The following is a 24,191-nucleotide window of genomic DNA, read 5'->3' on the forward strand; positions in this document are numbered from 1 at the left end:
AGATCCGCTGAGTCCTCCTCCATCACCATCTGATCTCAGATCAGCTGTCTTTTCCTCCATCGAAATCTGATCGTATCGGCAGATAATACACGCATCTGACCCGGCGACTGCAGCATGGTCGATGGGGAGATGATTGATTGATAACTTTATAGTTTATACAAGCACAAGATGTATACACAAAAACTGTCTGTGCCCGGGGTACATCTCCAACCTTACTGAAGAAATCATGACAATGACAAGAGGTAAATAAATAAAATGAGATAAAATAAGATAAAGTAACATATAAACAAAAGTCAGTACAAATTCATATCTGAATCATGCATCATCTGTCCATAAGTATTCGCCAAACACATAGTAGGTTTTGAGTGCCTCTTTATGCTTAAGTCCTCTTTAATTGATACTATGATTATGTAGTTCTTGATATCCATCCATCCTCTTTCCATTCCACTATCCATCCATCCCTCCCTCCATCCCTCTATCCAGCTTAGCCTTTTGAGGGTGATGGGGCGATGGACCTTATACCAGCGGACAATGGACGAGAGGTGGGGTGCATCCTGAACAAGTCGTAGTCCATTGCAGGGCCGAGTTCTTGATAGAAAATTTTGAATATCGGTTAAGAGTTCGTCCATGTCTTCACATTTCTTTCCATGTGAAATATTTCTAATGATAAAATCAATTGCACAAAGAAAATAGTCTCTTCATTACTGTCAAAACATAAAATGTAATAGTAAACCAGGACTTTATGGCTCCCTCATGAGGGCGTGGCAGTGCTTCTTCACCTCCACAGAGCGCCTGTCCACCCTCCACTTCTCCATCTCCCAGTCACTCACCGCTGAGGAGGGGAAGAGCGTGAAGACCTGGCAGAAGGAGATCTTTCCCCAAAAATCTTCTGTGGGTTCAGGGAGAGCTACAACAACAACACCAGCTTTACTCAAGCCCAAAAGCCTGGTCCGAAAAGCTCTCAAAGGTCCAAATACAAATCATTTACATTTGATCAGTGTGTGTGTGTGTGTGTGTGTGTGTGTATGCTAGTAATGGTCATAAGATTAAGATGCATTTATTAGTCCCAAACACATGCACAGACATGCACAGGCACACTCATGCAGGTAGGGAAATTCAACCTCTGCTTTTGACCCATCTGGTGCAGGACACACAAAGCAGTAAACGACCATGTACGGGGCCAGGGGAGCAGATGTTGGGGGAGTAAGGTGCCTTGCTCAGGGGCACTAGACAGGGTAGGGAGAATCCTCTTGGATTTTTGGACAGATCAATCCAGGTTCGTCTTTTTGTTGTTTCTCCTTGGAGTCGAACCAGAGACGAACCAGAGACCTTTTCTGCCCATAGTCCAAGTTTCTGCCACTAGTCCACCGCAGCATTTATTATAGTTTCTGACTATAGCTAATGGTCTTCATTAGCGAAATATGATATCAGCTTTTTCAAAGTAATGGATTAATTTGTAACTAATTAATTTCAAACAAAGTAGTGATTTAATTACATAATTAAGATCAAAGAAATCCAACATAAATTAACAGCACTGCAGCTTCTTGCTACACAACAATTCCTGCATACACAGATCTGGTACTAACTAATAACTTTTGTTCATCAATTTTCCTGCATGCCAACACACTTAGTTGTATAAAGCTATACATACAAAGCTGTGTGTCTTCAGCATTCAAATGAACACTACTAATTCAATTTCTGTTTCTGCTCAGATTTGTACAATGTATATATTTTCCCATAGATCACTTTATTATCAGACTAAATGTATGAACGCATAAACAGTCTCTGCTGAGTTGAGAAAATATATATAAAAATCGATCTTTTCATAACTTTGTATCTCCATCTTGTTTTGATGACACTCTTGTGGTCTCTTATCAAGTTAGTTAGATAGATATATAGATATATAGATAGATCCAAATTTGTAAATTCTAATTTATGAATATAAAGAAAAGCAGATAGTGTGGATAGATAATCATAATAACCAAAAGTCCTCAGGAACAGTAACTTACAAAAATATAACGGATCTCGCCCCGAGGCCCCATGTCATCTGAACCGTTTCTACAGAGGATTTAAGGAATGTGATCAGATGCTTTATGACACTAACAGCTCACTCTTTGTCAAGTGTTCCTTTAGGTTTTAAATGAACAGGGGTTTAACACAAGGTTGCCCAATTCCACCATCCCTCTTGTGAGTAGACGCAGGACAGTGAGCCATTGAGTGTCATGACAAACCAAATAGATGATACAGTTTTGCCTTTAAAAATGTTGACTTAAAGCTAATGTAATTGCACATTCATTCATAAAAGCATTCATAAAAGCATCTTGTTTTCATCTGAACTTGAGAAAATGCAATTTCTTTAGTGAGCTATTCATTACTGCCATCTTGTGGCAGCATATGGTACCCACATTATACCTCCGTCAAGTATTTTGAATTTCTTATTTCAAAAGATGCTAAGTTGAGGGAAACTCTGAACATTTGGTGCAAACATTATAAATGTAAATCAAGATTAGACAGATGGATGTTATAATTTTTTTTTAATGTGTATTCCCGTGTCTCAAAAAGCTATAAGGACCATTAACACATTCAACTTTTATCACATCTGGAATAGAAAACCTCCTTTTCTAAAAAAGCAACAATGGTAAGAGATTATGAGGATGGTGGTTTACAGGCCATTGACTTGCATAAATGAGTCTTCAACTTGAAATGGCTAGTAATTGACCATTGGTAATCAATAATCAATAAAAGCATAAATTGTAATATTTATTATCAAGCAGCTGTCTGTCACTTGTGTCTATGTTGTTTTTTTCCAGGTACTCCCCTACAATCCATAGCAATGCAGATTGGGGTTAGATTAATTGGAGACTCTACATTGAATATGATAATGAATGGTTGTTTCTCTCTGTATGTTGACCCTGTGATTTGCTGGTGTCCTTTTCACAACATTTTATTGGTCTAAAGGATCCATGAAAAAAAAACAGAGATGCATGTGTCATTGTTTATGTTATTAGTGATTTTATGCAAGTGTTCGTACATAACAGTTACACTGCTTTACATCTTCCCAGGGAAACTCAGACACAGGGGTTCCTGCTACTTTTACGTCACTCCGTCAAGTCAGTGTTGTTGCAGACACGAGCGCATCAATCTCCTGTATGGCCTTGGAAGTCCTCTGAAGAGCTTCAGCAATGGAGCTCTCACTCAGTGGTTCATGAGTCTCCTCCTCTGCAGAAGGACATTTCTGCTCCACACATGCTTTCTCACCTCTTTCCAGCTGGCTATTCTCCAGAAGAACTGAACACAGTGTGTTAAAGTACATAACAAAGGTATTGCCAACATAAACATGTGTAATATGTCAAATCTCATAACAACTAAATGAATCGCTATTGTGTGAATTGCTGTTCGTGCCGTCGTCTGAGTGCTGAAGGATACAGTTGAACCGTTGTATCTTCTCCACTTCTGCAGCTACAATATCTGACCTGAAGGACATGGAACAGATCACATTAGGCACATAACAAAGTATCCGACTCACAATCCAACAAATACCAAACAAGCGACCAGAAAAATTGAACTCACATGTTTTCTTGTCTCTCTGTAACAATCATTTGATGCTCCACAGGAGCAAGATTTCCTTCAAGCACTGCAGGTTTAGAAAAATGTCTGCCCTGCAAACAAAATACCATATTAATATATTTAAGAAACTGGAATATTGTGGAAATACTGTAGCTATGAACAACTACCTCTATGGTCCCTTGCAAGCAGCTGAGTGTTGCAGGGAGCGTCAGCGATTGTTTGGCCTGGTCATAGCAGGTGAGGATCCTTCAAAACAATGACGTGATGATTGGAGACTTAAATAAAATAAAGCGATGACATTTATCTGATGGTTACATACGGCTCCTCACCTGCTTGCACGATTCACAATAGAGCATATAGAGTAGGCCTGTCCAACTACAACTGGTGGAAGGTTATTCAGATGATATGATATCTCTTTCACCTGCGAAATAGATACAAACAAATAGGTTTTCCTTGTGCATTTATGGAAAAATGAAAGAAACTCTATTGGCTTTGTGTTTAGCTTCCATATCAACAACGTGCCATTTCTAATACAGTGGATGAGACTGTATGAAAGCTGCGTGATGAAAGACTTACACGCCCTGACTGGAGCTCAGGGCGGTGATGGGTAAAGTAAGTGTTGAGGACACCGTTAGAACGGATCACTGATCCATCTCCTGGAGAAACCTCTATGACTGCGACAGCTCCACTCAGTATCCTGCACAAGAGACAGGTGCACACATAGTCACTGTGTAGCTAAACATGGGATTCTTAAATGGGAAAAGTCAAGGTAGAACAAAAATAACACTTTTAACACCTAAGTGTGAAAAAATGCACCGCTTGTTTTTGCCTTTACAAAATCAAGTCAAGCTAAATGAAAAACATATTTTGCATATCTCCAATCATATACACTTATTTCAATGCTTCTTTCATTCAAAGCAAACTACTGTCTTATAATTATAATATTTCATTATTATACCATCTAATTCATAATAGTCTGAATAATATTCGTTGTTTGATTATACAACAAAGTACTTCACAGGAACAATGAAATAAAGAATTCTAATAAATTTAGTTAAGTAAATAAATAAAAAATACATTTATATAAAGAAGAGATTTAAAAGCAGTAAGAGATGAAGCATTTGTGACCACAGCTGCAAGCTCATTCCAGAGACCATACTGCGAAGGTATACATTTTTTTGTTATGTTTTTATGACTATGGAGTGGAGATGCTGCTTCAGAGATAAACAAAGTAATAAAGCTCTCTAAGGATCGTAACATCCTGCACATCTACCTGTAGGTGACTCCTTGACACCACATCACTTTCATCAGCTCTGCTGGAAGGTCCTCATCTTTACTCTTCCACCTTAAACACATGAGGCCAGAAGCCCAAATCAGTCACAGAGCATCAATAAATAACGCACAAGATGCATCTTAATCAGCAAACCTGTGTCTGTGAGGGGACAGACATGTGAGAGCCAGTGCCTGAGGTAGACAAGACCTTCTCTCTTCACTAGATATGTCAGACATGTTTATTTTCCTGTCTGCTTGGGCAGAATAATCGGGTCCAACCGCTGTGACTTCTTTAGGTTGGGAGACACGCGTCGTCCAGTGGTGGAGAGCTAAGGAGAGAGGGTAGCGCCACATGGGGGCATAAGCAAAGCACGAGTGATGCTGGACCACTGTGGTGGATTGGTACACCGCCCCCGGCTGGGAAAGAGAAGAGACGAGAAATTAAATAGTTAATCAAAGATTAGACGTAAGCAGGAGTAGGTTTTTAAGAAGCATGACCTTTGTCTGAGAAGGGCTGACAATCAGAGAACAACTGATCTAACTGACTCATCCCCTCTGCTTCCTCTTCCCAGATCAACCTCTTTGGTCTAGTGCTCTGGCAGTTCAGATCGCTTACATATTGCTGCCTGCTCGCCCTGCATTCCGCATCCCTGCTGGAACTCTCCGCACTGTGCTGATGATTCTGAAACTGGCTGAGTCTGCACTGGAACTCAATGGAGAATTCTTCTCCTGAGGGCGACAGCATCAGCGTAGCTCGTCCCTCCTCAGACCGGATGATGGTTTCACCTCCAGGCCCGAGCTCAGCTTCACAGGAGGAGAACTCCGGCCACATCACATCCGAGTCAATACTGCAAGACTGCAGGTAGAAAATTCAGATGGCAACATGATTCAGACAGCAGCAATTTGAGGGACCAACTGTGGGATAGGAAGTGGTGTATGCTACCGTCTTGTGTTCAGCAGGGACGAGTTCCTGTGGCAGGTATGGTCGACTTGCATATTTATTCCTAAACGCCAGAGCAGCTGTCATCAACTCCTGCAAAGGGACGCCAGCACGTTGAATACACGGAGGTCAGCTGTTGTGTTGCAGAGGATAGCCTGGTCCTGACATGTACCTTGTACGAGCTGATGGTGAACCGCGTCCTCTGGCGGACCCTCTCTCTGGGCTGCAGAGGATGCGAGGAGGGATCGGAGGCTTTCACCAGCAGGAACTCACCGCCGCACGGGGACACTTGTAACTGGGATCCGTTCACGTAGCGGACGTCCACCGACTCGTCCTCCAACATGACCATCGAGCTGACACTGGGGTCGGTCTCCATCTTCAAACTACCTGGACAAGAAACGCGCTAAAAGTCAAAACACCCTTATGACGCGTGAATCAACGTCACTACCCGGCGACGGTTGTTGTTGGCGAGAGGGAGAAAATCTTTCCGGAATGGCGTTAAAACGCTAATAATTTATTTACTGTACATTTATTTATTTAGTTTAAATTTTTTTTCCCGTTTTTATATATAATTAATATAAATACTGTGATATATTTTACAATTGATATTTAGATTAGCCAATTTTATGTGATCGTATTAATGAATTAAATCATTTCAACATGCATCAGTAGACATTCAATTATCTGAAATAGTTTTAATAAAACATACACTATGTCTTGAAAAACAGCTTCAGCTTCCTATCACTTGTCTGTGCATATGTACTAACTTTCAGGAGGCCAAGTGTGAATTACGAAATGTGAGAATAGTTTTTTTTTTTTTATAGAACTGAACGGGATGCATGACAGTTTGCGTGTGTATGTTGGGGGGAGCCAATTGCCTAGGGGGCCAACATTGCCAGGGCCGGCCCTGGATACAGGCTTTCGTATGTTTCTAAATGTATCTATGCATTTATAATATGTAAAGTCACTTATTTATTTATTTATTTTGGGTGATTTCGGTCCCTGGTAATCTGATCTCATTTGACTAGTATCGACTTTTTTAAATGTTATTATTGATTCAAATGATTCAACTATTGAATAGTCATTACCTCAGTTCCTCATGTGACCTCTGGGGCGCAGCAACACAACGCAGCAGTGTCCAGACTCTGTCAGCATCCGGGAGCAGTAGAAGAAGAAGCCCGTCGCTGAGCTCGGGCTCTGATCTCAGTTCCTACCTTGAAACCAGTCAGTTCAGCCAAAGAAGTGACGCTTCCATCTGCGATGTTTAATCCGCCAGTCGGTTCCTCCACAGCCACAGACACGCCGGAGCTGCAATGAAGGTGCGTCTCTCCTCTTTGAGTAACCTCCGCTCCTCTTTGAGCTCTGCTTTAGCCTGTAGCTAGCAGCTAACATTAGCTGTGCATCGCAAAGCATCTCGTCGCTGGGTCGGGAGCTGCCGTCTGCTAATTGTCCAAACAGCCCCTCTGACAGCTGTCAGCCAGCTTCCACCTCACACTGTTGTTAAGCATGAATTGAGTTGAGATATTTTTTCTTAAAGATTTTGCTCAGATGTTATTTGATGCTGTTTTGCAACGTTAACGTTCGACAGTTTCGATAAACACTCTAACGATAAATCGCACTTTGTGTGATAGTGTTGTGGCAGCTGGGATGAGCCTCGTCCTCCTGCCTGCATCTAGTTTTCCGTTTATTAAACTACTAGTGTCTGTCATCTCGTCTATAATGAACACTCGTGTGTTGTTTCTATTTAAAGAGCTGGGCTTGTTTCTGGGGTCACCATTTGTTAACATGTTGTTGTCCGTGTGCTTTCAGTATCTAAAGCGTCACCAAGATTCATGTGAACATAGCAAATACTCAAGTCAAGGTGTTCTATGACTTGTCAGGCAGGGGCCTCGTCCTTGTGGGCTTCATGCTGTGGTCTGCTGAATGAGGTCATGGGCACAGGGGCCGTGCGAGGCCAGCAGCCGGGGTTTGGGGCCGGTGCTGGACCCTTCAGATTTGCACCCAGTGCGGGATACTCCACATACCCGCCCACCAGCTCAGGGAGTCCCAATCCTGTATGCAAGGCCTGTGGCCAGGCCTTCTCGGTCTTCAGGAGGAAGGTAGGTGCTTGGATGATCTGCTGACTTAATGAGATTGAAACCGCTGCATGTGTGGAAGTAGATGAAGATATTAAATAAATACTTAGGAGTATGAATTACTTACTGTGTTTGGCTGTTTGAAGCTGAGCAATCAAATTTTTGCAGAGTAGATTAAGTGCATGTTTTTATGCATGTCTACATTTGTAATGCTTCCTGGCCAGTGGACCTAAAACTAGGGCTGAAGTTAGTCTGGGATAAATCCCTCTATTTTGAAATATATCCCTGAATTTTTACATTTTAAAGCTATGTTGAGCTCAAATTAATTTAGCTAAGTTATTTGAATTCACATCCAGAGGCGACACATTGTTGTTGCAATCACTGTGCCATACTAGAGACAGATGGACAACATACTGGTTCTGTAATATCGTCTTCACTGATGATCCAGTGGCTCAGAGGTCTCATTCTGTCTGAACTTTATGCTGCATTCCATCATCGTGCCAGTCTAATCCCATGTCTTGCATTTATTACTATTTGATGTTTGTCACGTAAAAGAAATGCGCTTCCTCCTGTTTCTTTGCCTGGAGAGGTAGAGCAGATGTGAGGGATTCAAAAATGCAGGAAAGGTCTACTGGCATAGATATTCCGGTCAATCAACATGATGGTTTCCTTATTTATTCTATAATGTCACAGGTCAGTGAAAAGAAATATTGTTTATATAAAAATGAAGGCCAGATACACTTGTTAATGTTTGATGTATCCTGATGATGACAGGGATTTTTGGCCGTAATGCGTCGTAGAAAATGCAAAAATCTCCTCATTTACTTCATCTTGGTTCCTCTCTCTGTTTTTTTCCTAGTATATGTGCTGCGACTGCAAGAAGAGCTTCTGCTCGCTGTGCTCCGTGCTTCAGGAGAATCTGCGCATTTGTGCCACATGCCATTTGCTGAAAGCCACAGCCTTTCAGCGCCCTCGGCTCATGCGTCTGCGAGTAAAAGACCTGCGGCAGTACTTGCTGCTGCGCAACATCCCCATCGATACCTGCAGGGAAAAGGATGACTTGGTGGACTTGGTGCTCTGTCATCAAGGCATTGAGGAGGAGGACCCTGACACGGGCAGCTTGCACTCACGTTCCCTGTATACCCCTTCTACCACACAATCTGCCTCTGAGCTGTCCGCTTTTGTCACGTCTCAGGAGGAACCGCTCAGCAGGAGTGATAGCTCTGATACAAACCAGGTCGGGACCAACTCATAACCTAATTCTGCAGATCTTAAGAGTCCTTGAATTGATGGCCTAATGCACTGTTTGTTGAGCTGCTATAAATGAATTATATGGGAAGCACTTAACTTCACCACAGACAATTAGGTTTCGTTAGCCAACCAATTGGAAACTGAGTTGGATGCTAGAAGCAGAGAGGCAAACGGTAAAAGAGAGAACAAGAAGTTCTGCCACTGGCAATGAAAGGGGAGCTTGTCTCCAAGCAGCCAGGATCCACTATAAATACTTGTACTTGGCCTGCTTAGGGAGCAGTAAGCTTTTCTATGAATGGAAGGGAAGAGGCATTGTTCCTCCTCAGGTATCAATGGGCTGGCTGAAGAGTGTCTAATCCTAATCCTTAGTTAACTGGCTTGTCCCGTGCATGTATTACATTCTAATGGTTGTTTTTGTTGTGTCGCAGGACGTAGGTGACGCGACGTCTGTGTCTCTCCTCAACGTGGATCCCAGTGAACACACCCCTGAGGTGATCATATTTTTATTGAGGATTTTGAAATCATTTCTATGAGACAGACACATTACATTTCTGTTGCTGAATGTCAATGTGCAAGAAAGGGCTGAAAATGAGATGCTAATGCTAAGAATCGTTTGGCTGGATCTGTAACCACTTTCTCCCCGGTAGCAAAAACTGCAGTGTGTGCGAAATGCAGAACTCAAAATACTTTATCCAATCATTTTTTTTTTACATAAAAGCATTAATAGAATAAACAATCCAAAATGTTCAGGTTAAAATCCTGAATTTTATCATGTAAAAATTGTGTTTTGTTGGTTTTCAGGTGAGTCCTCAGACGCGGCGTCGGGCCAGAGCGTCGCTCTCGGACATTTCCAGCTTGAGGGACATAGAGGGCCTGTCCGTCAGGCAGCTGAAGGAGATCCTGGCCAGGAACTTTGTCAACTATTCAGGGTGCTGTGAGAAGTGGGAGCTGGTGGAGCGCGTCAGCAGACTGTACAGAGAGACGGAGAAGAACAGGAAATCATGTGGGTACTATGAACCGTGAATAAAGACTGTGTTTAGAGTTGACCGTGATTTCTTATTTATAAGTTGATAGCTATGAAAAAAGCATGGCCTTATCTATTATAGTATGGATGAAGCCAAGTAGAAAACAGATTGATATAAAAATTGACCCCTACTGTGTTCTTTCTGTGCACTTGTTGATTGACTGATTTGTGTCTTGCAGTGGATAAAGACAGCAGTACTGTAACCACAGGTGAGCTGTCACCCATCTGTTTGAAATGTTCTAGATTGTTAACCTCAGAAACCTATTACCTTCCTTCTGATGATATTAGATCCTGTAGGTATTTGGTAGGGGTGTAACGGTAAAGCTGAATATCATTTCAAACATTCTCTCTGAACCCTGCCCAGCCGGGTAGCGTATACACACTCTAATAACAAATGGCATAGGTGTTTGTTTAGCAGCCAATAAGTGGCCTCACTCTTTTGTGAGAAAACTGGTTTTCGCTCTACCAAAAACGTACCGAACAGGGATCTCAAAACCGAGGTACATGTCAAACTGATTTTTGTGTTCCGCTACGCACCTAGTTAATAATAACAATTATAAAACTAAACAAATATGAATAATTTGAATAACCTTCACTGAAGACACAAGCAGAATAATTACAAAGAGTTTATTCGCCCAGAATGATGATGAAATGTCTCTCGCTTGCTTTACTCCTCCCACATTAAAGTGGTGGCCTTCCCCCCTCACATCTGCAACGGTGCCATCGGAGGTAAGGCTTATGGATTCCTTGCCACCGTTGCCATGGTCACACTTAACCATTTCGTGGTCCGCCTCTCCATAGTGTGAGCAGTGTCACATCTGCACCACATCTGTGTTCGTTGTGAACCTGTTCTCATTCGTTTTACACCCCCCCCCCTTTATTTTTAAATCCCTACATGTGCCCCTCCCTCCCTGTGGAATGGCAGTTCCTGTGAAGGCTGTTTTTATTGAAAATGAATTTTCACTTATCCCACTGAAGAACTTTAATTTAAACGTTTTAGCTAAGCAATGCTCCAGGAACATTGATCCACCATGGGGGTCGCTCCCATAAGGTCACGTGTTCAACGTGTGAAGCTAATTATACTGAGCGCTGCAGTGTGTTAGCCCGGTACCTTCACTCTCCTACCAGCACGTCTCCAGCGATAAAGGCTGTGTGGTGGTCATAGGAACATCTTGACACATAACCACAGCAGACGTTGACATTTTACCGGTGATTGAGAGCGTGACTTCACCAAGATGAGGCACGCTGGATAAGATGAGTGGATTTGTCAAGCTGCTGCTGCTCCTTGCCCCTTCACAGTGCATGAAATGTCCCGGTTATTCTTCACTGTGTTCACAGCAGTTTCTCAACATTTGCCGTCACCGCTCTCTGTCCCTTGTAGACGGCGTGAAGGGTCCACTGACGACCCAGGACGACAACCTCTGCAGGATCTGCATGGACGCATCTATCGACTGTGTTCTTCTGGAGTGCGGTCACATGGTCACCTGCACCAAGTGCGGCAAGAGGATGAGCGAGTGCCCGATCTGCAGGCAGTACGTTGTGAGGGCCGTGCACGTCTTCAAGTCCTAATGCACTGCAGCACCGCAGCAGGTGCTTCAGAGTCGCAGCTCCGACAGAGACTCTACCTTGACTCAACCATGCAGCTCACAACCTTTGGATCCCCAAAAGACTCATTTTGTGGATGTCTCATGTTTGTATTCACATTATTTGCACATTAAGAGAAATGTGTTTTTATTAAGAACTTGAGTCTTTGCTTTCGCCAGTGGGCAGAGTGTAGGCTCATAACCTCTTTTGACTCATTCCTCAAGTAAACATATCTATAATCTGTGCTCATTCCTAAGTGTCAGTTTTGCTTTTCTTACAATTTTTCAACACAAAGAATGTGTGGCCCTCGGGCACGTGCAGCCACGTTTTAACACAACTCATCACCCTCAGATCAGCCTATAAACTGAAGCTGGACCTCAACTCTTGAGTGTTCTATAGAGCACTTCTCTTTTACAACTGCTGCAAGGGAATACATATCTTAGTAACACTGAGGACAGACACACACTGAACTGGAGCACAGGAGAGTTAGTTGCCAAATAATGGGTCCCACCCTCGTGCTTCTCACCCATTGTCTTTTCCCTCGTCGACTGTGTGGGCCAGTGTGTGATTGTTGGTTGTTTGAACAGAAAGCACTTTGTTCACTCTCTGTGTGTGTTGATGCACCACTGCTCACAAACTGCAAACCAGGAGCAGAGGCTGAGGTAGCACATGTTTTTAATCCCAGTCATTTTATTCAAGTCGGTGTGAAAAGAGAAGTAGAAATCATTGAGCTTGTGTTTGCTTTTCAAGTTAAACTCTTTTCCTGGCTTTAAATGAGCAGGTGAGGATTCCGATGACTGATGATGACATTTCATTAATTTTATTATCTTCACTGATTTGCTTTTAAAAAGATGTTATTTTTGATGCATGTCATGTTGAAAGGATCATGCAAACTCTTGCCATTACAGCAATACAGTAGTTAACCTCCTCCGCCGTCACCTCCTTCCTGTCTCTGCACTTAAATGGAGACAGGACACAACAACCGGTGCTAACTCATCCCTTCATCCTTTACCGTTTTCCAGCTGAACTGTGGATGTGAAACTGAATGTTCTTTCTGTCGTCGTTTTGTCGGGAGAGGAATGAAGTGTCTTAAGGCTTTTCAGTTGATTCTCTCTCATGTAGGAGTAATATATTGAACTAACTATTCAAGATATAATGTGAGTTAACTGACACCTGTGGTATAGAAAGTATATAGAATTAATGCTAATGTACATTTGCATATATTGACTCATATGAGATGTGTATATATATATTTTTTTCTCTTTATTTGATTTGAAATTGAGTAATCAGAGATTGTGGGATTGGGTTTGTTTATTATTACAGAGTTATGTTTACCTGTCAAGTGGTTTGACGTGTTTAATCTGCATAGGTTTGCTTGAACTATCTGTCCCTCTTGAACCAGAGCATGACAAGAACCCAAACCCCTTCGACGCTGGTCATGTTATATTCCATCTTCTCAAGCTGCAGAGCTCTATTTCCTGGTTTTAATTCCCCTGCTCATTTTAGCCGTATCCCTCTCTACTGTACCCACACAAATTCAAAGTTGCTGCTATAACAGTAAAGATGTCCCCCTGCAATCATGAAGAGGAGCAGGTTGCACTTTTAGTTTAGTGAGGGTATATGTGTGCAAGGTTTGTCTTCGTATTTGGGAATGTCAAACTTTTTATTTTGGTAATTAAAGATTCAATAAAAAAATTCAGTTTTTGTACGTTCAAGCATCACATACAGTGTCCCTGCATTATCTTGGATCTTGTGAAACTTGGCATCAAACTTAAGAAAAAATATTTTTGGGCTACAATAATGTCAATCACCTCCACCTACATTTTCTGGTTTTAGCTTGTGACATTTAAACCATGTCTTTTCAGAGGTTTGACACAAAACTATTAAAAAACCTACTACAACACTGTCCGGGGCATTTTACACTTTAAACTAAACTGGCACTCAATAGCTATTACCTCCTCCAAGGCCTTAATAGTCCCCTGATAAAACCGCCTCTAAATTCACTAGATCCTGATTTTCTATTCACACTAAAAAATATACCTAAACTTTACAGATTGTTTTCAACAAGATCCATGGTTTATTCTTAGAAATCAAAAATGTTGAATAATGTCATTACTGGCAATGTTAAAAAAGAAAGTAAAATGCTCCCTGAATAATTCATTGACTGATACAAAACATTCTTACGGGCTCTTAACTCACCCAAGCCACATCCTTCCACCGAGTTTCTTGGTAATACAACACCCTTTGCGGTTGTGATAAGTCAAAAAATGAGGGAACCATTGCTGTGCATACCTCAGATATTCAAAGACATCTCAATTTCATCAGAATATATAAATATCAAACTGCAGACTCGATGTTGATACAAATGAGTTACTTTAATGCATTTTTAGCACTTCAGTTTTTGAATTTACAAATATAAACATCACATTCACTTGAGGTGATAAGATTACAGCACAACACCCAAAATACACACAACACCTACTGTATGGAGGTTTATTTCACCTTTAAAATGTTTGCAAATGAGTTATTTGCAATGGTCTTATTTAGATACTTATATAGAGAGCCAGATATGTGGGGTTGACCGCATCACTGAAAGTCAGGGTGAGGTGAGTCACTTGTTTACTGTGACTCAAATTCTGGTGCTAAACCCACCAAGTGTGTGCTGCAACAGACTCCAACCCACCCACCCGCAACTCCATAAATTATTTGCAAGCATTATTTGAACCCGCTCTGTGAGACCTCTGTGTCAAACGACTTAATTAATGAATAAATACAAACTGTAATAAAAAAAGAAACAATAAATTAATGTTGAAATGTTGATGAAAAACCCATCCAACACCAACACTTAACAGTTCATAGAAGTATTTAGGAAACTGAAGACATGAGGGTGTAACAGGAAAATGAAGTTTGTTCTCTTATTCTTGATAAACATTCTAAATATTTGGGATGTTATTTGAATGACAATTTAGTCAGATATTTATTACTGTACATGTTTTTTCTCTCTCTCTGATTCTGATAAATTACACTGATGTCAAGTACAGATTTTGGCACAAAGGAGACACATTGCGTTTGAAGTCAAACAGAGGAAGGGGACATGTTTCAGTTCACGTCACAGTCTCTCTGTGCTATTTAGCTCCTGAGACACTGTAAACTCATGAAATGATGCTCGTATAAAAATACTGGGTTTGCGAATATTTTAAGATTAAAAATAAACAACCCAACCGTCAATTACAAGCAACGTCTTTATAAAAAGTACAATCTCAACATAAATACATGCATGCCGTTTGTCCATCCAGTGAATGTATATCACCTTCTAATATGAGTCCATCTCAGGTCTCTGTCCACAAATGTGTCTCTTTGAGTTGACCGTCAAACTGACCCAGAGACCTATCATAGGGATCGGTCTAGAAAACAAAATTGTTCCATTAAGTGCAAAGACAGTTTTTTGATCATTGTTTTTCCGTTGGGAACTAGCTTGTCTTCTGCAGCAGTTTCTCCTCTTTCAGTCTGAACGGCACGCTCACAGACATCTCTGCGATGAACCTTTCGCAGGCCATCTTGGTCACCTGCTTGCAAAAGCGAAGGTCTATCTGACAGATGCTTCCACACCGCTTGAAAAAGTTAAGGGAATGGTCTGTGACGCGGTTACAAACTGAAAAGAAAACGAAGAAAACAAGAGTCAGTCACAAGCCTCATACTTAAAAAGGGATGTGCAAGTTATTCTCGTCTTTTCTTGAGGAGAAAGGTACAACATCTCAAAGAGAATGTACATTATTTAAATCAATTTTAAATGTGTCAGCATTTAAAAAAAATCCAAATGATCAAATCTGAGCCTAAAATACACCAATGTGAGACAAGTGATATATTATTTCAAAATGTCCAGCAACTAGGTTATGTTTTCAACCCCAGCTGTTGATTTGTTTGTCAAAACAAAACTACAAATGATGGGACACAGACAAGACAGAGCCTGTTATAATTTTGGGGCAGATCCAGGGTTTTAGAGGGTGAAAGCAATAAGTGTGTGCAATTTGTTGCGGCTCAATTATATTGAAGGTGACGGTTGGGCGAGTTATACACTCTAATGAGTGCCTTTCAAATATTCACTCTTCTTTCTGGTGTAAGCTCAATTAATTGGTGTTTTCTTTATTCTAGGAGTGTATTTGCTTTGAGCAATGAAGTGCAGCTCATAGCATTCAGGTTATTAGGGGGTTAAAATCAGCTGTGATTTACCTTATCTACTTTCATATAACAACACTCCCTCTGCAGTTGCCACACGGACACTGTGTTCAACAGCGAGGGCACAGCCTGTTTTCTGTTGCTCCTGCCAAAGGTAGTCAGTTAGTTAGTTTCCCAGGTAGCCAACTATACATTTTTTCACCTCAGGCTGCAATTTAAGTACAATCTGTGGAAGAGTATTCTTTGACATGTCTTTTGGAAGATAGTTTAAATGTCACGGTAGAAATAGTCCAGATGTAAATATGAGATAAAAGATGGGTTTATTTGATTAATTCCTCGTTATATCTTTTAAGTTGAGGATTAAGTTACCCTTTTGCTCCAAAATAAAAGCCTTAACACAGGTCAGTGTTTTCAACCAGGAATTTTAAACCTAACAATTTTTGGGCTGTAATTTGGCTTCATTATTTTTATCTGTTTATCTGTTGCTGACTCAGTGTTTACTGAGGATGTACCTCCCACAAACTGAACTCTGGGAAAAGCAGAACAAGATCAATCGGGATTCCCTAAAAAACTGATGTTGTTGACCGCCCAGGAAAATCTTCTGGATCATACCGTGTCAGATCTGTATGTTATTTACATCCCAGCAGCTCCTGTAATCGTGCCTGTGTATTCTTAAACTCCCGTTTCTCACCAGACAGGTTGATTTCTGTTAGAGAGTCTCTGGTCGTGGTCCCCGCTGCTGTCAGTAGGTTGACTGACTGGTCGTTGATGTGGTTGCAGTAACTCAGGTCCAGCCTGGACAGCAAAGGCATCTGCCGACTGACGAGACGTAAAGATGTGTCTGTGATGTCCAGCCCCGCCAGCCGCAGGGTCTCAACATTCCGCAACTTGCAGCGGTTATCCAGCTGACCTGTCAGTTAGTCACATACAAATATCACCCATCAGTTTTGGTCAACAGGTGCAGGATGAACTACAAAGATATGTGCAAGGAGTCCCTCGCAGTATGTTCTGAAGTAAACTTCCTTTTGAAAGTCTTTGGAGAGCAAAGTTAACCACAATGATTAATCCATCACCTACAATTAAGTCGAGCCACTCTCTCATAAACTATTTTGTTACTATATAAGGATTCTAACCCTTACATTATAGAAGGAGTGTCTAAATTAAAGTTGCATCGTTGAACAATTCTATTCAAATCAGTCACAAAACGGGGACAGCGGTGCACTCACACAGTAAAGTTGCACTTGAGCTTTGTCGGCCCTCTGAGTTACCTGGTCTGTTGTCTGTGGGGGGTGACAGGAGGTCCCTCATCTGTGCATCTTTAAGTCCCTCCACCCACTGGACATCCAGGGTGCGCAGCAGAGGGCAGCTGGAGGTGCAGAGCGCAGACACAGCAGCCCAAGAGCACCCAGACAACTTTAACACGCGCAGACCTGAAAGACACAGCAGGGCTTTAAATTACAGATGCAAAACAAGTGAAACAAAGAATATACTTTTTTTGTTGTTAATAGATCAGAAATCACTCAAAGTTGTGTACCTGGCAAACGATTGATAAGCCAGCTTAATTGTTTCTTTGAAATATTTGTCCAGCTGAGGTCCAGGTAAAGTGGCTGTCGGCGGATAACCCCGCTCAGCATGAGTGGAGTGATGGAGGTGCAGCGGTTCAGATCGATCTTTGTCCACAGTCTCTTATCACAACACCTAAACATCAGACACACAGGTTTGTGTTGCATGTTATGTCTCTGTGTTACTCTCTCAAAGCACAGCACCAGAATCAATAAGCTTTCATTGCTCCCTCACGCTTAACAAAAGTAAAACATTTTTGCATTACGTGCAGCAATTTAATTTTTTCTGAAATCTTCTTTGAAATGTAATTTTGAATATAAAAATGTTAGCTTGAATTTACCATCTGTTCCATGTCTTGCAAACTCTCATGCAGACACACAGCTCCTGGTGTGTGAGGTAGTGAAAGATCTTCATCCAGATCTCCCGCTGTATGATGTGCATTTTACTGTCTTTAAGAGGCAGTCTGTCGGGAGGCGGACTGATCGGAGGAGGGCGAATGACGTGCCGCTCCATTTGGACACACTTGGGTGGGGAGCGTGGTGGCACTGGGCGGTTGGTCGGCGTGCTCCGGTTGAAACCTAGTGGAGTGATCTGACTCGGGTAGAAGTGCCGCAGCTCCCACGGGGTCCCGTTCATCTCTTTGGTCTTGAGGTGTGGCCTCTGATCCCCAAGTTCATTACCGTTGCGGAACAACCTCTTGGGCTCCTCGTTTTCCGTCTCTGGCTCCACCTTGAGGGGTTGGCGGTTCTCGTTCGCCAGGCAGTCCTCCGTCTTCTGGATTTCCTGGTTCAGTGCTTTGCTCAGTTCTCGGCTCAGCTCTCTGTTGGGCAACCGCCGCTTGCGGCGAGCTTTAGGACGCGGACCTTTCTCCTGTGTCTCACTTCCGCCCTCACTGCTCGGGCCTGCCTGCGGAGAGCTGCTGTGAGACTGGTCACTGTCTCCAACAGGCGTTTTAATGCAGGGATTCAAAAGTTCATTCTTTGATTCCCTTTCAGCTCCTTGTTCTTCAGCTTCTCCTAATCGCCGTTTCCTTTCTACGCCAATCCGGAATTGAGGATCCCTTCCTTCTTCGTCTTCTTCCTCATATGCGTCTTCGTCCTCCTCTTCTGTTTTGATATGGCGCAGAAGTTTGGAAAAATAAGGGTCATCTGACTTTTCCTGTTGAACAAAAATAGCAGAATTACTTTGGTGCAACTGGAATTATCCACAAACACATTTACTGGTTTTACAAAAAAAGACAGAAAAATTAAATCAGTCACGCTGTGCATAATGCCAACCTTCTTCCTCACACTGAGATCATCCTCATCATCATCATCAAACAGCTTCCTCTTCTTCCTCAGTTTGTCCTCAGGCCTGGGCCTGGGCAGGCTGCTGGGAGAGAGTAGTGGCGGCTGTCGGTGTAGAGACTCCTCAGGTCTGTACCTGGGCGTCTCCTCTCTGTCTGTTCTCCTCTTGGCTGCTGAGGACACGTCTCCCTCCTCCTTCACAGGCTTCTGTTCCCTCAGCAGAGAGCCGGGGAGGTTGGAGGCGTACTTGAAGCCTGGGCCCCTTTTTTGCTTCAATGCCAAAGGGGACAAAATTGCGAGACAACTTTATACCTTTAGCCTATGGCGACAAGATAAGCTGTGCTACAATCCTGAGGTTTAATACACTAATCGCTGAAACCAAAAGTTGTTTCCTGTTTCCGTGCCAAACAGTCACATGTGAAATACTTTCACAAACTAGAAAAGTATAAACAGGAAGTGGCAAACTAAAAACACATACTCTGAATAACAAAAAAACTCTTTTAAACTGTATGAATTGCCAAATCCAAGGAAATTATCAAATCTGTATAACTAATTGTCTTGTGACTGAAAATACTTCCTGACCACACTGTTACTTAATATTAACAATCTGACTCACACACATTTTGCACTCACTTTTCCACTTTTCCCAGCGTGGTTGCATTTGGGACATTCCCAGCAGTTGGGGAGTTCATCGTTCACCACCCCCGACGCGTCGCTCACCTAACAAATCAACGAGGAAACAAGACAGATTGTCAACAAGAACAACGAGTTTTCAAAAGGATTCCTGTGTACAGTTTAACACAAACCGTTGGAGGGAAGTGAAAGCGAACACTGTGATGTGGTGCCTGTTAGGCAGGTCAGCTTAGTTTAACCGCAGCCTTAGTCAAAACACAGACTCCTGCCTCACGCATTCAATAGAAAAGGGAAGTAGAATCCTACTTTAGGGTCTTGAATATGGAAATCTAGACGGCTGTAGTGTCTGAATTATATAATATCTAAGTTGTTGCATGCTGCAAAACAACTAGACAGTTCATGTTTGAAAAACTGGTTCGACCAAGACGATGCTAGCAACAACCTGTTGTGTTTTTTAAATAACAGCTATTAACAGGGTGTGTTCTTCTTTACATTTTGTTAGGCCTTTATCTGAAGAAATGTTTCAGTAAAGAGATACATTCACACGCCCTTTTAAAAGGTAATGAGCTCAACTCTCATTACGTACACGTTTTATCCAGGTACAATTAGTCAAGTCCTCAAACATGATATTGTCATACCTGAACCATAAAAAAACCACTGAGTCACATAAACCTGACGAGCGTTCAGAGTTGTGTAAACAAAACTATTTCCATTTACCTTCAGTGACTACAGCCCTATCCTCTGAGTCACTCACATTACGTTTCTATGAGCTGGCAATACTGCTTTATAACAGATGAGTCGCTATGTGAATGGCTTGACGGAGGTGGAGTGTTTCCATTGTTCCCAGCCTGACCCTCCATACCTTGAGGCAGTTAGGGTGGACGATCTCGTTGCAGATGGAGCACTCCATCAACATAAAGTTGAACTTGTCCTCCTCTTCCTCCAGTGTGTCCTCCTTGCCGGCCTCTTTACACACTACACACACCGCCGTGTGAGGCAGGACGGGCTGTATGAATTAAGAACAGACAAAAATAGTAGGAATAAATACATTTAAAAGGTTCGGTATGTAGGCTTTAGGTTAAAGGGATCGATTTGCAGATATAGAATATAAAGTAATCCTTGTGATGTTTTCACTAGTGCGTAATTATCTAAATTGTATTATTATTATTACAAATTGTTATATTTACCCTTGAAGGGGCCCTTTAAATACTTTATATTTACACCAGGAGTGTGTTTACAATTCATGCAACTCTCCTCAGACCTATTATTGAAAAATCAGGTAAATGCTTTAACACTATAAGTACTTCTATTAATCTACAACTCTCCTACTACTGACTTACCGCAATACATTGTCTCATAATGCAGGACTGCTTCATGCGCCCCGGCCCTCCGAACTTCTTCATGTCCTTGCAGAAGTGACACTCTCCACACTCGGTCCGCAGACATGCCTCGCACTTTCGGCAGCGCGTCCTCCTGCGCCTGGCGCCGGACGTGCTGCGGTTGGACGGCAGCTTAACCGCTGACGTCGTCCCCATCTTGGGCTTTGGCCGGTTGGCTGCCCGCTGCTGGAAGACAAATAGAGAGACTGAAAGTGAGATTAAGATGAGAAAGTTCAGAGCCTCTCTCTCAGTGGAGGGGGGACACATTTGTGCTGTCTCATCCTTTGTGACAAGGATCGTTCAGCAAGATAATGCGACATGCTAAGTCAGCTTATATGTATTGAGCTACTGAGGCAGAAATTGTTATGGTTCATATTAGCATGTCCAACAAATACTACCGTAGAAATATCTGTCAGGCTCAAACAATCATTTTGATTTTTGATTAATATTATTACATTGTCAATTAACACTAAGCAAGACAGAAATTCTCAGTTTATAAAGATATAAATCAGCAAATAACAGAATATTGTTACCTATAACAAACAAGTTTGAATTATTTATCAAAACAAAATAAATACGATCGTAAAATAATTTTTAGTTGATCAGGTAATCAATTAACAAATTAGTTAAGCTGTAAATATTAATATCTAAAACGGCAAAGACTAAACGATGAAGGAATCTATCTGTCAACCTGCCCCTCGGCTGCCGCTTCTTGAGCTCTGACACTCTGTGAGAATACACCCATGCACTGTATGAGTGACTCATGGGAGTAAATGAAAGAGAAGGTAACACTATGATTAACCTCCTAAAAATGTACAAGGGAGAAGACGCAGCACCCCCCCGCACACACATGCACACAAACACACAGCACTTAGCTTTTTGAATCAATGACCCCAAATTCTAATTTGTGATTTTCTCATATTTATTTTTAGACTCTTTCCTGTTGCCATGGTAGGATTCTGCAGCACATTGAAAACAAGACGAATCATAGAACATTACATGGGTTCTTGTTTTAGCAGGAGAGGTTACCGTGGCAACACATTTGCCTTGCTGGTGGGCAACTGTTTGAACAGATGAGTGCAAGAAAGTGTCATCTATTAATATCAACTACTCGTAGTGTCTACACACAACCCACACACTACTCATTAAGTGGCTATAGGAGCAGTTATCACTGTTCAAATGTATGATACACGAGTATTAAAAATAACCTTCAAGAGCATGTTGATTTAATTTGTGCATAGTAATGCTAGAGAGCTGCTGGCAGGTTGAACATGTATAACATTGTGGAGAGAGAACAAGACATTCCATCAAGCCTAATGATGATATGCTCTTAAATGTTATGTGGGGGAAAAACTGCCTTCTCAGCAGGACATTAATGTTTCCCTGATTTAGTCAGAACAAGTTGTTTCATGTTTACCCAACAAACTTTTCTTCTTAGCACCTCAGGAGGGTTTCGGAAAGAGTGGTTTAAGGAAAACTACAACTTTAGATTGTGGAGTTTGTTTACAACAGAATATTTTTCTCAAAAACAATATGCTGGTCTTGGCCTGCTGATGCTGATTTAACATTTAATCAAAACACAAAGGCAGATTTCCATGAATCCATCTGACTACCATGGAAATATGGAAGTGACACGGGTGACATCACAGATAGAACTGCTGCTGCTGCTTCTGTGACTGTCAACATCAGAAACTGCTTTTTAAGTCCAGCGGCCTCATGATTTTGCTGTTGTCTTACAACTGTTATCTTAACAGAAAATTTGAGATCAGGTTTGCAGCGTCTCTGATCACAGTGTCTGAGGAACTAAGTGCAGGGTACCTTCCACTCCCTGAACAATCTCTGACCTCTACCTGGCTACTTAATGAGTAGCTGATAGTAAGTGAGGCTACATACAAATGGAGCCTGCCTGGGCCCACTGTGCAGAGCATGATCCCCAAAGCAACTATCACCTGACCCGTCTTTACTGTAACTCTCTGCAGTACTATGTCAGGAATTTGGGATTGGTTTCTGAGGCCTAAGAACAAAAACATGGCCTATATTCTGAGCACAGTCTTCTGACTCCGGCTTCAGCGTGGATTTCAGTGTGTGTGGGGTGGGGTGGGGGGAGTCACAAGGCTCCCATCATCTGCTGCTCATGTACAGTGGGGTCCTTGACACAGATTAAAAAAAAGTGTCTCTCCAACAATGTGTCAAAACAACCCTCTGTCTGTGATGAGGAACCGTTAATGGGTGGTGTGGGTATAAACATTGTGTAAGCACAAGGAGCTGGCTCTCATGTCAACACTTCTCATGTTTCTCCTGAATAGTACAGGCCAAGTGACCAGTGGAGGCTTTTGCAATATCCCATAAAAGGTATTTTCGAAACCAATCATTCCTTGGACCCCAATACAGATGGATCTGATATTATACAAGTTAGTCCAATAGAAGTGGGACCTCTGGACAGAATCAACAGCAACATGTGGACAAAAAAACGTATAAAACAAGTGGAACACAAACTGTTCAAATCAAACCAATCATACTTTTTTGCCGGGGTCACTGGGACCCAGTTTGGGAACCCAACAGAAAGTAGAGCCACTTCATTGTTCCAGCTCCCCATCCCCCTCCTCAGCCCCTGCTCCCACAACATGTAGCCCAAAGCCTTCTTAAAGACACAGAGTGGTGGGGCAACTTTAACAAGTGTGAGGACACTGGTCGACAACAAAACGCTTTCCCCAGGAAGAGATGTGGGGGGACGGGGGCAAATCACAGCTTCGGCTAGCATGGGCTGTGTTAGCCGTGCAGCTAGCAGGAGGTCAGTGAGGCTCTGTGCACGGACAGGAGTCTGTGAAGTTCAGGGCATGGAGGTGCTCAGAGGTGGTCACTACAGAAATGGGTCAGTTGCGGTGAAGCATGACAGATGGTGTCCGAGGAGAAGGAGAGGACGCGGCGTGTTTTGAGCGCTATCAGCTCTGATGACTAGCTCCATTTAACCCCGTGTTATCTATGTTAAATGTCCAGCTAGCGGCTCCTCTCCGGAACCGGGCTAACGTTTATAAAACAGCGTTCCCCTCCTTTCCCTCCATGTGACCACAACACAAGAAGGGGCAGCGGGTTGAGAACCGCACGTTAACCTGAAGCCAGTGAGGGAGAAAACACGACATTCAGCTCCCACACGAAGCTTTCAGCCCCACGGCACATCGCGAAAACAGGACAGGCAGCGCAGAGAGGTGACGGTATGAAATGTAGGCGCTCTGACCTGCTCGGACTCTGAATCATATTCCTCATCGTCTCCGCTCAATGACAAGGCCATGGCTCCTCTGTCTCATCGTTTGTGGACGGCACAGAAAACTAACATGGCTGAACGCTGCTCGCGCAGCTCCGCCCTCCCTGCTCCTCACGGGCAGCTGCTAGCTCATGGTGCTAGCTGTGTGCACCGTGCTGCGTTCACTGACAGCGGGAAAC

The 24,191-nt window shown here is 42.5% G+C and overlaps 3 protein-coding genes across 9 annotated transcripts; 1 reads left to right on the forward strand and 2 right to left on the reverse strand.

Annotated features, from left to right (window-relative positions):
- Positions 1-2,989: 2,989 nt before the first annotated feature.
- Positions 2,990-6,218, reverse strand: c3h5orf34 (chromosome 3 C5orf34 homolog). Its single transcript, XM_062379603.1, has 11 exons — positions 5,952-6,218; positions 5,783-5,872; positions 5,456-5,695; positions 4,994-5,256; positions 4,841-4,912; positions 4,144-4,264; positions 3,897-3,988; positions 3,735-3,813; positions 3,571-3,659; positions 3,427-3,473; positions 2,990-3,288 (listed from the first exon to the last, which is right to left on the reverse strand). The coding sequence occupies exons 1-11, from the start codon at positions 6,153-6,155 to the stop codon at positions 3,107-3,109; spliced, it is 1,479 nt and encodes a 492-aa protein (XP_062235587.1). The 5' UTR covers positions 6,156-6,218; the 3' UTR covers positions 2,990-3,106.
- Positions 6,219-6,933: 715 nt separating this feature from the next.
- On the forward strand, positions 6,934-13,434 carry rnf34a (ring finger protein 34a). 3 transcript variants are annotated; one of them, XM_062383315.1, is made up of 8 exons: positions 6,934-7,098; positions 7,589-7,878; positions 8,714-9,091; positions 9,534-9,596; positions 9,907-10,108; positions 10,309-10,338; positions 10,817-10,858; positions 11,511-13,434. In XM_062383315.1, exons 2-8 carry the CDS (start codon positions 7,648-7,650, stop codon positions 11,696-11,698), a joined length of 1,134 nt encoding a protein of 377 aa, XP_062239299.1. In that variant the 5' UTR covers positions 6,934-7,098; positions 7,589-7,647; the 3' UTR covers positions 11,699-13,434. The 3 variants fall into 3 exon arrangements, with proteins under 3 accessions (XP_062239299.1, XP_062239306.1, XP_062239315.1); XM_062383322.1 differs by having other exon boundaries at positions 7,660-7,878; XM_062383331.1 differs by lacking the exon at positions 10,817-10,858.
- A 633-nt stretch (positions 13,435-14,067) lies between these two features.
- On the reverse strand, positions 14,068-24,119 carry kdm2ba (lysine (K)-specific demethylase 2Ba). 5 transcript variants are annotated; one of them, XR_009920123.1, is made up of 11 exons: positions 23,986-24,119; positions 20,712-20,936; positions 20,234-20,377; positions 19,371-19,458; positions 18,730-19,016; positions 17,793-18,610; positions 17,424-17,587; positions 17,158-17,319; positions 16,581-16,799; positions 15,944-16,034; positions 15,227-15,365 (listed from the first exon to the last, which is right to left on the reverse strand). XR_009920123.1 is itself a non-coding variant. In XM_062383356.1 (10 exons), the coding sequence occupies exons 1-10, from the start codon at positions 24,037-24,039 to the stop codon at positions 15,184-15,186; spliced, it is 2,334 nt and encodes a 777-aa protein (XP_062239340.1). In that variant the 5' UTR covers positions 24,040-24,119; the 3' UTR covers positions 14,068-15,183. The 5 variants fall into 5 exon arrangements, 4 of the variants coding, with proteins under 4 accessions (XP_062239340.1, XP_062239325.1, XP_062239332.1 ...); XM_062383356.1 differs by lacking the exon at positions 15,944-16,034 and having other exon boundaries at positions 14,068-15,365; positions 18,730-19,008; positions 19,372-19,458; XM_062383341.1 differs by lacking the exon at positions 15,944-16,034 and having other exon boundaries at positions 14,068-15,365.
- Positions 24,120-24,191: the final 72 nt, after the last annotated feature.

The sequence above is a fragment of the Platichthys flesus genome, chromosome 3 (genome assembly GCF_949316205.1).
Source record: "Platichthys flesus chromosome 3, fPlaFle2.1, whole genome shotgun sequence".
Classification (NCBI taxonomy): domain Eukaryota; kingdom Metazoa; phylum Chordata; class Actinopteri; order Pleuronectiformes; family Pleuronectidae; genus Platichthys; species Platichthys flesus.

What these genes read in the sequence shown, in the direction of transcription:
- c3h5orf34 (XM_062379603.1), bottom strand. Translation starts at nt 6,155, where the DNA reads ATGGAGACCGACCCCAGTGTCAGCTCGATGGTCATGTTGGAGGACGAG. An exon ending in TGTCAAGGAGTCACCTACAG is followed by an intron (nt 4,265 to 4,840) that starts GTAGATGTGCAG and finishes TCTCTTGTGCAG; the next exon opens with GATACTGAGTGGAGCTGTCG. An exon ending in ATTGTGAATCGTGCAAGCAG is followed by an intron (nt 3,814 to 3,896) that starts GTGAGGAGCCGT and finishes ATTGTTTTGAAG; the next exon opens with GATCCTCACCTGCTATGACC.
- rnf34a (XM_062383315.1), top strand. Translation starts at nt 7,648, where the DNA reads ATGACTTGTCAGGCAGGGGCCTCGTCCTTGTGGGCTTCATGCTGTGGT. An exon ending in TCTCGGTCTTCAGGAGGAAG is followed by an intron (nt 7,879 to 8,713) that starts GTAGGTGCTTGG and finishes TTTTTTTCCTAG; the next exon opens with TATATGTGCTGCGACTGCAA. An exon ending in CCAGTGAACACACCCCTGAG is followed by an intron (nt 9,597 to 9,906) that starts GTGATCATATTT and finishes GTTGGTTTTCAG; the next exon opens with GTGAGTCCTCAGACGCGGCG.
- kdm2ba (XM_062383341.1), bottom strand. Translation starts at nt 24,039, where the DNA reads ATGGCCTTGTCATTGAGCGGAGACGATGAGGAATATGATTCAGAGTCC. An exon ending in TCCACCCTAACTGCCTCAAG is followed by an intron (nt 19,459 to 20,233) that starts GTATGGAGGGTC and finishes TTGATTTGTTAG; the next exon opens with GTGAGCGACGCGTCGGGGGT. An exon ending in TGCAAGACATGGAACAGATG is followed by an intron (nt 17,588 to 17,792) that starts GTAAATTCAAGC and finishes TCTGATGTTTAG; the next exon opens with GTGTTGTGATAAGAGACTGT.